We start from the raw sequence: 13,419 nt of genomic DNA on the forward strand, positions 1-13,419 counted from the left end.
AAAAAAAAAGCTTATAGTTACAGATGTGGCACCAAATCACACAGGTTGTAATAGTGAGACTAGTCTCCATAGTGCCTGACTTGGTAAGTGTTAACAACAAACCGCAACAAAGATATTTATCTGCGTTACTGGCAAGTGTCGAACATGATGGAAATGCAACAAATGTTTCAATGCTCTGATGTATATGAACTCTTTCCAAGTTCTCATTTAGATACTTTTCATTCAAATTAACTATCGGGTTTAATTTTTAACACAATATTATTTCCTTCTTATGAATGATGACCAAAACTAGCTTATAAGTTCTTGTCTGTTGAATGTAAGGTCTTAACTGAAAAATTTCAGCAAAGCCTAGAAAGTAACCAGATACATATTTTAGATACAAGCAGTACAGATGACTAGAGGAACCTCTTAATAAATAGTACAAATTGATACAACTTAATTCATCCATAGGAGCTGACAACATTCCCCTATGTCCCCAGCTCAGCTCTAATGGATTTATCTTTTCATTTCGATATACACACTTTAGAAAAATTAAAAAATAACACAGTATTCTACCCCTTTTGCCACAGTCTTTGATTTTGATGCAACTTCTAAATTATATTCTACAAATTTTGGCATAACTTTCTGAAATGGGGGCATTTCATTTAAGGTCTGTTTTGGCCAGCAGTAATTTCTATCTTTAAATTCTATGTTGTTTTATACAAAAATACCAGCAATCAAGTTTACCATGATAGTTTATCATTCTGATACATGCATGTTATCCATGACTTAAGCTGCAGATTTATTTATTCAAATAAGCTGTTGAGAAGCACTGTACGGCTCCTGTCTTATGTCTGCAACAGCATCAAATACCAAGTATTTCAATAAAACTTCCAGGTTGACAGGCATTAAACTCCTTTTCAAGTTGAGCTGTAAGTAACCACATTACGCAAAGTAAACAAATTTCATTAATTTGTCAGACAAGTAAAAAATACACCACAATCTCCTATACAATTCTGTAGGCATCAAAATTATTTCATTTTAGTGTATCGGTTACCTGCTGCAACGCACAGGTGAGCAATTTTGTGCTGCAGCCACACAACCTGAAATCAAGCGCATATAGGTCTATAGTATCAAGATAGGCATGGTGTGCTAAACAGAGAGAGGTTGAGCAGTTTCACTGTATAAAACAAAAACAAAAAAAAAGGCTCTTCCAGTCTAAACCGGGTTTGTTTCTTCTGTTTCTATTATGCAAGTGCTCCCAAACAGTGGTCTGAAATTAAAGCAGCTTTTGGGCTCAGGCAAAGTATGAGGAAGCTTCAACCTCAGACATACAGTACTTGTACACAGATTGTGGAACATCAACATCAAAAATATGAAGAGGCAATGGAGAACACTAAAATTCTAACAAATTAACCTGTTCTTCTTAGCTTGGTCTTCTAAAGATCCCTCTGCTTTGCATCTTGTTTACAGTGCCTTTATCCTTCATTCACGCTTCCTTTTTCCCCATTAATGCATTGTAGCCTCATAATTTTCCTCTCAAGCTACCAAAATCCAGGAGGAGGCTGACAACCCTCCAGGACTCGATCCAAGATTCAGCCAAACAAGATAATTCTTTTCTCAGAGCAGCGTTTCATTCCCCTCTGAATTAGCACAGTTTAGCAAGAACTTCACACCACCATTCTCCCAGTGGCATCGGGCAACTCGTAATTTCAGGGATTGCTATCAGCAAGGAAAACTGGAAAGAAACTATTAGATCTGCTGCTCATAAACAACTTCAGCCCTTTTTCTTTCATTGCAATAGTGTCAGCAATTATTACATTATTACCTATAAACATCCCTACCTCAAAAGTAAGCATAAATTAGGAAATTACTTTCACTTAGCAACACAGCTGCTCCAAGATCCAAGACAACTTCTGAATAATCTCCAACCATTTTATGATTTGGCTGTTCCCTCTGCCACAAATTATCACTAACATAATAAAAAAAAATTGAGAAATGATCACTAAAACATCCTTCAAGAAAGTTAAAAATTATATTGTAAAACAAGATATACTGAAAACTACTGGACTGTAAAGAAATTGCAAGCTGAGACACATTTGCTTTTTTGTTCAAGTTTCTGCTGGGCTTCCAAAGGCAACATTCAGCCAGCACCTCCCATCGGGCAATAAACTACACAGTTGGTTCTTCTGTGGGTCCTCACAGTTCAAGTTGGTAGGATTTCTAGCACAGTGTTTCAAAGCAAGCACGGCTCAGCCTCCCACAGGGAACCACTCAGCAGGGTTACACTAAGGCCAAAGGAATGAGTAAGCTGCTGGCACATTATTATCACGAAAGTTCAGCTTCAACTATGGATCACTTCCGCTGCAGTAATGCTTCAGGGAAACCCTGCAGGAGAATATTCTTATGAAACAATGGAGGAAATATGAAAGCAAGTATGTATGTATAGAGTTGCTTGCAGATGTAATATATTCTTGCTCTACTTAGTGAGGACAGTCGCCCATCTTAACAGCTCTGGGACTATGAGAATTGCGGGTTGCCACAGAGTTGTCAGATTTCAATCGATCTAAATAAAAATTACTATCAGAATCAGTCATTGACCTGAGACAGTTTAATTCAATCAAATCTCAATGTATATTATAGAGCCTAAAATATGTTGTGTGCTCTAACATTGCTACAGTCGCTGATAAAACATTGCTGTAAGATGAAAGGACAAGTTCCAATGCAAGATCTGGAGTGGGAATAAGAATAGGGGAAACAACAGCAGAAAATGCATGTAAAAATGTTTTCACTGCCTAGATGGGGTAAGAATGCCCGAGTCCCACATCTCTGATAACAACATCCCACCTTCAGCAGCTATTTTATGTGCACCCACTTGTGCGTGCACATGTGCAGACAACTTTTGTAGCAGCTGGTGAGAAGGTCCGTCCAAATCCCCAATTCCACCCTGCCAGTGCTGTGGCTGTAGATGCTTATGAACTCCACAGCCTTTCCCTTTAAGTTTTATTGTGAAATATATATCCTGATTTCTGTAAATGTCAAGTCATAAAGCCAACCATAAGGACACTGCTTGAACTATTTTCTATTTACACATATATTTTAGGTACCCAAAGCATAGAGACAGAAGACATCAGTTTCATCCCATGCTGCTTAGTTTGGTTTAAAAGCAGAAACTTGAACAGGTAGATTCTGGGTTAAATCAGGCTTTACATAAGCTGAGAGACCATGATTGGGTATGTGATAGGATAGAAAAAGATTTAGCTGTTACCTGCCTGGAAAGTAACTTCAACATTTAAATCGCAGAGAAGCACTTGAACAAGAACAGGTGGCTGTCTTGCAAGAACCCATAGGAAACGATCTGTTTCAAGCTAAGCTCACCTCTTTAAAAAAACATAACTAACACATACACTTGCATGCTCCAGTTTACAGCTTGTAACAGTTCAAAAGATTACACTTGCCCCTTTGGCTGTCAATAATAAAGTATATCAAGTTCAAGGACTGAGAGACAGTCAGAACGTATATGGGAGAGATGTTCAGAAGGGCTTGAAGCTAAAACTCCTGAGCCGGCACACACATAGGAAGGAAATGCTTGTTCATCCACAGTAGGAGAAGCAGGAACTCAACTCTATAAACTGACTTTGCTCTGGATGCAGACTTTACCCATGATCTATTAGACATTCTTCTGAATATCTTGGGAGGTTTTGGTTTTGTGTTTGGTTGGTTGGCTGGTTTTTGGACAAACGCTGCTTGTACGAATAAGGACAGGACAGTGGACCAAGACTTTCCTTTGTTCCCCTGAAACCTCTTGCATCAGATTAGATCCACCACACACATGGATTTTATCCTAATGACTCACCCACCCAATTCTTTCTGATCCTATTACTGCACTTCTGTTTAAGTCACCTGCCAGCAATACCACAATAACTCTATTTGTTTCTTTTCAGACTGAAAATCAGAAACCAAACCCACTTCCTGCAACACCAAGGTTAACTAAGGAGTGCTATTTGCTTTTTGTCTTACGACAGCTCCATTTGAGACGAAGCACTCAAATCTAGATGAAAACAACATTGTTGTCATTTGCAGATGAGCACCCTGAGCCATAACCTTTGTCTTTCTGGCAAGTCACTTTTTAAGAAAATCCACACACTTTACCAGAAGTTTTTATTTAACTACTTCAGGAATTTCCAGATGAATACAATTTCGCAACTTACTACCACACTTGAATTTCTTAAATAACTTAACTGTATCTTAGACTTAGATACTTAACTGTATCTTAAGACTGTGTCTTAAATAACTTAACTGTATCTTAGGTGTTAACAAAAATCTTTGTTAACACCACTGTACAATTTTCTATAAAAAACTGCTTTTGACCTACTTGCTGACCAAACAGAATGGGAATTTGTCCAAGTCAACTTCGTAACTGCGGGTTTCAGCTCAGACATCTGCTAAAGAAACTACATATAGGAAATTAATTAGGAAATTAATTCTAAAACTATTGGACCCAATCTTGGTCTGTAATAGCTTGCATCTTGGGGTCTTCAGGATACATGCAAAGAAAGTGGACTAGAACAGGGCACTTCCTCAATTGATTTGTATCCATCACCATTCCACTACTTCCTCCAATAAGTTAGATTGTTCTGAAGTTTGCAGTCCTTGTTATGTGAGCAGTTTTAAATGTAAATCATAGGACAAGATAGTAAAAGAGCATGTGTGTATAGGAATAGGATGGCAAACAGCAGGGGAAAATTTTTAAGAGCAAGGAGCTCTGAGAAGGGCAGGCAATTTAAGTTCAAGCACTCCTGCTGTTTTATATTGCATCATGTTTTCACAATTGAATTTTAATAAATGCTATGGCTTCTTGCAGCCAGATGCATAGTTCTTTTTTACATAACTGCATAAATTCAAATAGTTAAAAATTGAATTAGTCCCTCAACTATATGCTAGACTGACTCAAAACCTGAAGAAAAAACTAAACAAAGACAACCTTTTATTTCTTTTTTTTAATTTATTTTCATCATCTCTAGATTTTGTCTTCCTAATGCCTTCTATTTTAATTCCATCAACAGTGGTGTTACCTAATACTCGCTAGCAACAACAGCTCTTACAAAAACTGGCTCTTTCATTATATGATTTTACTAACTTATTATGAAGGCAACTTAAAACCTCTTATCCTAACAGCTGCAACTTATATCGTATGTATGACCACAGCTATCATCTATTTCAGGAATACTCATAGCAGTTCAGAGACTTCAGAGTGAATGTATGGTCTTTTACCATAGACTTGTTAAATGAAGCAATGTTCTTCAAGAAACAGGAAGAAAAACATGCTGTACATGAAAAAAGAGTAATTCCATGCTCTGATTATTTTTTTTTTAATATGTCAGTATGAACCTCATTCCTTAGGTGCCACTACATTAAAACAAACTGTATAATACAAGCTGCAAGTCTAAAGGGACTGTACTCAAGTCTCCTAGAGTGGGACAAATTTGATTTTTGAAGATTCAAATTTATCCTGCCACAGTTCTCAGACACTTTGCTGGAATTCAACACTGACGGTGCTTTCCACTTCTCTATTAAGCTGTTACTCACACTCAAGTAAATAGCACTGGGACTCGGGAATCTCTGTTTTACAAGACTTGTTTGCAATCATAACAAGGACATGCTGAATCAACCAACATTGAAACATTATATATAAAATTCTACTATCGATAACATTACATTCCTATCTCTCTCGACAATCCTTTTATACCCTCCAAAATACAATTTTACAGAGTTGTCTTCAAGGACTAACTTCTAAGTTATCTTATATGTGCTTGTAACTTGACATACAATTATGTCTTTCACAAACCCCAACTGGCTACTTTTTCTTTCTTTTCCATTTCCTTTTCAGAAGCAAGAAATATTTCATTTATATTAGCCATCAGTCTTACAAAGACACAATGAAACAAAAGGCATAAACATAAACTGTATTCAGTACTTGCCATATTTTTATTTGAAAAAGAAAAATTCTGCAGAACCTTAAAGAAAAATCTTACCTGAAACTGCCGTAGACTATGAGGAGAATAGAAATCAGGAAAGTAGAAACTTGACTGGAATCCACAAGGGAATATGCCCTGGAATTGGGAAAAAGAAGGCAGGTGTGTCATCACGAGTGTCCATTTCTCCACCACCATTTGCTAATTCTTTTTCTTTTTATCATACAAATGGAGAATTGGATGACAAATCTTTATGGCAGCTCTTTATAAAGTTCTCATATCATCTAGGAATATAAAACCTGTAGCTTGTAAATTAACTTTTTATAGTCAACACTGCAGCATGCAAAATCTGTACAACCACCAGAGGACAATTCAAAGTCCTTGTGGTAATTTGTTCTGAACTCACCACACTCAGATTCTTTTTCTCAAACACATTAAAATCGCTTCAACTGCAACTAATGCAAACTTGCAGGTAAATAACACTAGCCTGTTTTCTGTAAGCCTTCTTATGTCTTAACTGATAATAGTTAAATTGCAATATAGCAGTCAAGGTTCACTTAGTCCAGGAAAAACAAAACCAAAACCCAAACCCCACAGCAAGGGGTATTAATAAATGCAACATGCATTTATTAAACCTCACACAGTTACCTCCCTATTACATCTTGCAGATCACTTGATATGGAATTCCCCATAGAAATTTCAGAGACTTAAAACTCAGCGTTATTTAGATAGATTTCCTGATTCCTTTGTGTTTAAAGGACAGAAATATAAGTATTAATATTCACTGATTTTTTTTTTGCTATCCTTGACAGACCAAACCCTACTCTGCAGGTTACACTGAAACTTCTTTTGATCTGGACATTGCGACAGAGGCAGCCTCAGCAAGTTCCCAGCTGACAGCCAGCTGGGGAGAGTGGGGTTGATACACTAGAGGACAGAAAATCCTTTAGGAGGGACCTTGAGGAGTGGACCAACAAGAAGACGACAGCACGCAAGTCAAGCGAAATGATCTCTCTCTCAACTTAGCACTCGTGAAGCTGTATCTTGAGTATTGCCTACAGTTTTGGGGGCCCCAAAAGAGAAAAACACTGGCACACTGGCCTAAGCCGAGCAGAGGGCCATCATGTTGGCGGGGATACAACATACCAGGAGAGGCTCCAGGAGCTGCACTACAACTCCCAACAGTTTTTCAACAACTTGTGCCAAAGTAATGGAAAAGGAAAAGATTAATGCCCAATGTTAATTGCATTAGTCTTATCCTACAAAAAAGATAACTAAACATTTCTGAAAACCAAGCGAAAAGCCTAATTCCAGCAAGACTATGGATATGGAACAAAGATAATTGAACTACATGATAGTTCCACATTAAATATCGCTAAACAAATAAAAACTAAAGCTACAAGACAGTTAAAGAATCACTCATCCCATTCCCAATTTAAAAGCAATTTAGAGAAAATTACCAAACCACTAGACGCACACTTTAAAATACTTTTTTAACATATAAACACAAATGTGAACCTTCTACTATAGAAATTCAATATTAAACATCACTGAAAAACAGACTGCCTCTTTTAGATGAAATTAGATACTTGTCGAATAAGCTTTTAAGAGATTAGACACTACTTTTGTTAATTACCATAAATAATGTCAAAATTACCCCACACTAAGAGTGAAAAACAGATGTCTTATTTGCTCATAAAGTTGGCCAACACATAAAGACAATCCTGAGCTTTTTTTTTTTTTTTTTTTATTTCAGTCATGTTTGACCATTAGTTTTCAGGCTGTGGAACAGAGGTCTTAAAAGCATCCATGAAGATCAATATACTGAATTGCAAATACATGCAATATGTAACTAAGCACTTCCAATCAGTGTATATATAAATGTTGTTCAGGTTACATACAATATAGTTCATTACATATTATTTTTAGCCAATGATTACAGCTAAGCAGACACTGAGAAGAAATGGCTTAAGGATGAGCACCCTAGTTTTATGTCCTGTTACTAGCTTCAATTTCAGGGAGAAGCATTCCTTCACCCAACCTTGAGTGAAGGGAAAGGGAAACTTCGTATCCTGATTTGAGAATAAATAGTGGAATTCATCTATTAAAAGAATCTTCAGGAACTCCAAATTTATAAGAAAAGCAAAATGATCGAATGGAATTTCAACTGGGATTAAACACATCCAGGGTTATGCACTAAACGTTATTAACTGATGTTCATAAAACTACATCTTCATAAATTGGCAGATACTTTTGAGATGAACAATGTTTTCTATATAATTTATCATTCGGTGGCAACTTTGGAAGCTATGATAATTAAAATGCCATTTCATCATAATTACTAAGCATTAGTCAAAACAAGGCTGTAAATGTTAGAAAGATTTATAAAACGGATAAAATAAGGATAATACACGGATCATGTATCAGCCCTGTGCATAATCTATTAAGTTTTGTATTAAAAACTGAGGGCCCTTTGGTACAATGAAAGAAACTGTTTAGAATGGGTTTGCAGGTATTCAATGAACTAATATACCATAACCCTACTGGCTGCAAGTGATGATTAGGACAGCTATCTGCTGATTCTACGCAAGGGAGAAATGAGAATTAAAGTCCTTCCATCCTGCACAAGGAAAGTCCAATAGTGTAATTATAAACTCATCGCAGACCAGCGATGTTTCCTGACTTCTCTGCACAGAGATCTTACAGCAGGACATCCTAAAAACTCAATGTTGGTACCACGATTATAGTCTGGGAAAACTCATGTTCACTGATACCCCAGCAAACAGGGCCAGGGAGGTATATTATATTCACACTTTCCTTCTTCCTGAGGCAGCTGGGCAAAGAGCAACACAAAACAGAGACAGTATGTCAAGTCTAGGAGTAACTGCACGGTGGGAGTCAGGCGAGCAGCTCGGGCATGTCCAGATTCCACCCAAAGTTTCCAACACAAGTAGCCCACAAGCAAACTTCAAGAATAGTTTTATAATGCTGAAGTGAATCTCATCGGAATAAAACTCTGCATCTTTTTAACATCTAATTTCCCTACATTATATAAGGTATTGCACAAAACCTGAAAGCAGAACTGATTCCTAAAATCCTAACCATTAGACAGTTCATTAAGAGACTAAACACCCTTAATCCCAAATAAACACTTTCTAACGCATTAATCTAGACTGGAGATAATGAGCAAATGACAGCATCACATGAAAGAATCGAGAAGTAAGATTACTTCAAAGTTTTGAATATTATTCAAAATGCCAGACAGTGATCTGCAAACCCATTTGTATTTTTAACTGAAATTTAGAAGATCTTCTACAAGTCCAACAGAGTCCATATGCATATAAATGGATTCTCCTATAAGCATATTTCAAGTATGCAAGTTCGCATACTCCCACAGCCAAACATAGCATCAGTGCTACGTTCTTCTCAAATGGGATCAGCCAAAACCAAACCAAAAACCCACACTTACCAAATTTTTCAGAAGTTGGAGCAGACTTTGTGCAGTCACATTTAACCAGCCTTCTGCTGCACATATAAAAACGAAACCATCTTCCTTCTACAAGGTACTTTTGTAAAATTAAGTATTTACTCTCAGAACAAGTAGGGGAAACTTATGCACAGCAAATACCTGTAACAAGCCCGTGCATGACTGTCCTTTGACTTAAATACTGATTTTAGAAGCAATTCTTAGTACTTACTATACGACAATCCACAAAGAAAAGATCGTTGATCTTCATCCTCATTCTGAAAATTAATACCGGATAAGGCCATGCTACAGACTGCTGTCTTTTGAATGAGATACTTTAGTGCAGTTCACCTGCATGCCACATTACAAGAACAACTACCAACCCATTTCTAAACTCTAGTATATATGCTCAAAATACAAAGACCCCATTTGTTTTCCCAGGGAAGTACATTTTTTAAGATTCTTACACTACTGCACCTGAAATTCAACATCCATGTAAGGAAACTGTTTTAGAAGTAAGTTAAGTTATTTAATCAGGCTATCGGACAGATACTTGCTAACTCAGTTGAGTAACAAGTAACTATTTATAGTTATTAGACTATAGTATTAGACTATAATATTAGACCCATACATTAGACCCAAGTACTTTATAAAACCAAACACACCGATGGCTTACTTTTCTGTAAGCTCCTTTTCTCAGCCAGCTAGTGAGAGGTAACTTCCCAAATGCCTTCTCTACAACTCGAGATCTCACTCTGAACCTGCATCTTTCCACGGCTGAGATCAATTTTAGCAAATTCTCTGCCATTAGGCATCTATTTCTGGCAGCTTCATGGACAAGTGCTTACAACACAGAGTCTGCTAAGGCATGCCAAGACAGAGACACAGCAAGCACTGTTCTATAACATATTCTGTGTGTCAGCCCTACAGCTATACAGTGAAAGTATTGTCCAGACTACAATCTAAGCAGCGAGCTCTCCAGCCTGGCACAGACTGCTCCATAGACCTTTACCTACAGAACAATTCCAGGGATGCCCAGCCATTGCGGCACACCACCACTTCCACCCATCCCGAACAGTAACCATGCAAAAAACGCCACACCAGTTACAGCTGGCGTTCCAAGCAGCACTCTCCCTTCTTCTGGGAAAAAATGAATAACTTCTGTATTCCCAAGGGAACAGAGACCCGCTTCACTCCCAGCTAGAGAAGATGGTAACCAGCTAATAAAAGCTGCAACAACAACAGTAATAGCGTTATATGAGAGACACTTGCAAGCTCTCTTTCCTCTGTATCAGTAGCTGCAGGTCAAGCTCTCTTTGCCCCTGTGGCCACAGGTCCAAGCGCACCTGTCTTTGACTGGGAACCTTCGCCCTACAGGGTCTCTGCCATCTGACTGCTTAGGAATTTCTTATAAAAACCCCACTTTATATTTCAAAAGCTTTTTAATGTGTTTATTACATCAGTGATTGCTATAGCACTAGAAAAACAGAAAGTCAAGAAATACTAGTTGGTAAATTCAAGACAAGCTGAGGAACATTTTGCAACTCACTTCCCCTGCCCCACCCCTAGTTTTTGGAGCTACCAGCTGTAGGCAGAAATCAACGTTCAGCTCCACACTGCTGCAATGACCCTATACATCTATTTCTTTTGATCACGCAAGAGTACGCCACTCATGAGGAGAATGTTTTCTTGGATCTACTTGTTTCTGATATTTTCCAAACATTCTACTAACTATTTTATTCCTTAAAAGAAGTATGAGAGAATACAGCGATCAGGACAATTTATTGGTAAGACCGGTTCATAGTTGATGCTACAGTGCAAGGTATTGGTGAGCTATCACTGTAGCATCACTTACTAAGATGAGCAAGTCAAATGCAAGGACTGCAGAGCACAGCCCTAGGGCACATGAAAGAAGAGTGCCATCACGTACATGAAGATCAATTACAGTTAATTGTGCAAATATTAATTTTGTTTGGGGGGTGGACTCACTCTGTAAGTAACACCAATACTACTTTTTTCCTTTACTGGATTCCAGGTCAAGGGTATAACTAAAAAGCCTCTTTCAACTGCCTTATATGTGCAAGATATATACATATTTAAGAGCTTCCATTAGGCTTGCTGCCAAACCAAAGTTAAATCTGAGTGTAACAGTTAAAGGTATAATTTTAAGCATGAAGTCATGGCACATGCAGCTGTAAACATATCTCAACACTATTCCATTCTTTAGTGTGATTCATAGGAAAAACAAGCAAAGTGCTAGGGCTTCACTTATGTTAAAGGAATAGCTTCTTTTCTAAAGTAACTTTACAATTTCAACTCATTGCTACGTGCAGATAAGGTCTGCTAAGTCTGAGTGATTTATGGAAACATGGATCATATCAGAAAAAAACTTAAAGCAAGTCTGAAGTGAAAAAAAGAGTAATTTGAGATGTCCCACTAAAACCAGATTTTCCTATGCAGACTTGGTTAGGGCTCAGGCAGGCATTTCAAAGTTGTAACCAGAGAATAATTCTGCTGTTTATCAGACACAGGGCTCAGCTCAACATTTTCACACCATTAAATACCAAATGTATATATATTTTTACACGTCCAACTAAAAAACCCAATTGCCTCTTCAAGCCTTTCCAGAAAGCTTCTTTCCTAAAACTCTCCCCCCAAAACCAAACACCAAGCTCCCAACTAAATTGCTAAGAGAAAACACTCCTCTGAGCTCACTTTGAGAAGAAACTGAAGTATACAGCCAGTAAGGCATCAGGAGAGACGATCTTGCAAAAAAACATTTTCTGTTAAAAACATTATCTGAGCTACCCTTTTAGTTCACCTGACTGTTTGCCAATAGAACAAAGAATTACATGTTTCACAGTGTTTAAGAATTACAGTAACTGGAAGATTTCCAGATTTCACATTCAGCTTGGAGCACTCACTTCCCCCCAGGAATGGGAGCACAACTTCCAGTCCCTGCATGGAAGCGTAAGAATACCTTACTCATTCAAAGGAGCATTATTTCCAACCAACTCAGAACAGCGTCCCTGCACCTCAAAAGCACCCTCAGCTCCTGACCACTCTGGTGGAACCACACTAAAAAGGATACTTGGAAGCAAAATTTGCAACCAGTGGTTAACAGAAAAAAATTACATCCTCAAGTAAGTTGTACTGGACACACGTATCTCTTTGAGTATTAAGTAGCCAGAACCAAAATAAATATCCAAAACCATGTTGAATGTCTTTGACATTGCTGCAACAGAAAACACAGGCTTTTTTATTTCATACTATCCATTTGTAGACTGAATGGGAGCCTGGGCACATAATTTTCACCTCTTACCTACACAGAAAAATAAATTTACCTTTTTGAGGTTCATTGTTTTACTGAGGAGGGTTGGTTGGCTGATTCACTTTGGGTTGGGGTTTTTACTCTAAAACAGACAAACAAAAAAAGACCTGGGAACCTCCCTTTCTTTCTTTCTCAAAGAAAGAAAAAACAAGATGTCATGAAAAACAGGGCATGCTTTTACTGCCAAATATATGTCACCATCAGTCAAAGAATCCTCTCCAGAAGTAGATTTTGAAACTGTACCACAAGTATACATGACTGAAAACATTTTTTGAAAATGTGAACAAAACATCCATACAATGATGTCTGCAATAATGATCCCCATGGAAGAAAAGTTAGTAGGTATCATTTCAATGAGTTAAACTGAACAACAATATATGGAAAAACACACCTGATATCAAAACACAGAGCCTGTTAGTCCTGTTTTACTCAATTTTGTATTTTAATTGTGTCATGTTTATTTTAATTGAGCTGTTTCAGATCAGCTAACTTGTCTCAGAACACTGGCATCCTACTACAGACCAGCCCCAGCAAACTGCTGAGCTGAGGCACAGCCCTGGTTTTACTTTTTAAAACAATTATTATTTTCACCCCTTCTTGACAGTTAAATCTAAAGGACTCAAGCTTAAGATAGGATTTGCCCATTTTGGTTTGAAAACCAGAAGTCT

At 37.6% G+C, this 13,419-nt stretch overlaps 1 protein-coding gene across 6 annotated transcripts in view; it reads right to left on the minus strand.

Annotated features, from left to right (window-relative positions):
* Positions 1-13,419, minus strand: part of SPPL3 (signal peptide peptidase like 3) — a 66,621-nt gene that overhangs the window by 25,359 nt on the left and 27,843 nt on the right. For 5 of the 6 annotated variants that reach the window (XR_012831468.1, XR_012831467.1, XR_012831466.1 and 2 more), the window contains exon 2: positions 6,015-6,092. The exons of the other annotated variant lie outside the window; for it this stretch is intronic. Coding sequence is in view for 1 of the 5 variants with exons in the window: in XM_075718180.1 (XP_075574295.1) it covers positions 6,015-6,092 (78 nt within the window). In the remaining 4 variants the exon portion in view is untranslated. The remainder of the gene's footprint in view (positions 1-6,014; positions 6,093-13,419) is intronic. 6 annotated transcript variants of the gene reach the window in all.

Source organism: Pelecanus crispus, chromosome 11, assembly GCF_030463565.1.
Source record: "Pelecanus crispus isolate bPelCri1 chromosome 11, bPelCri1.pri, whole genome shotgun sequence".
Classification (NCBI taxonomy): domain Eukaryota; kingdom Metazoa; phylum Chordata; class Aves; order Pelecaniformes; family Pelecanidae; genus Pelecanus; species Pelecanus crispus.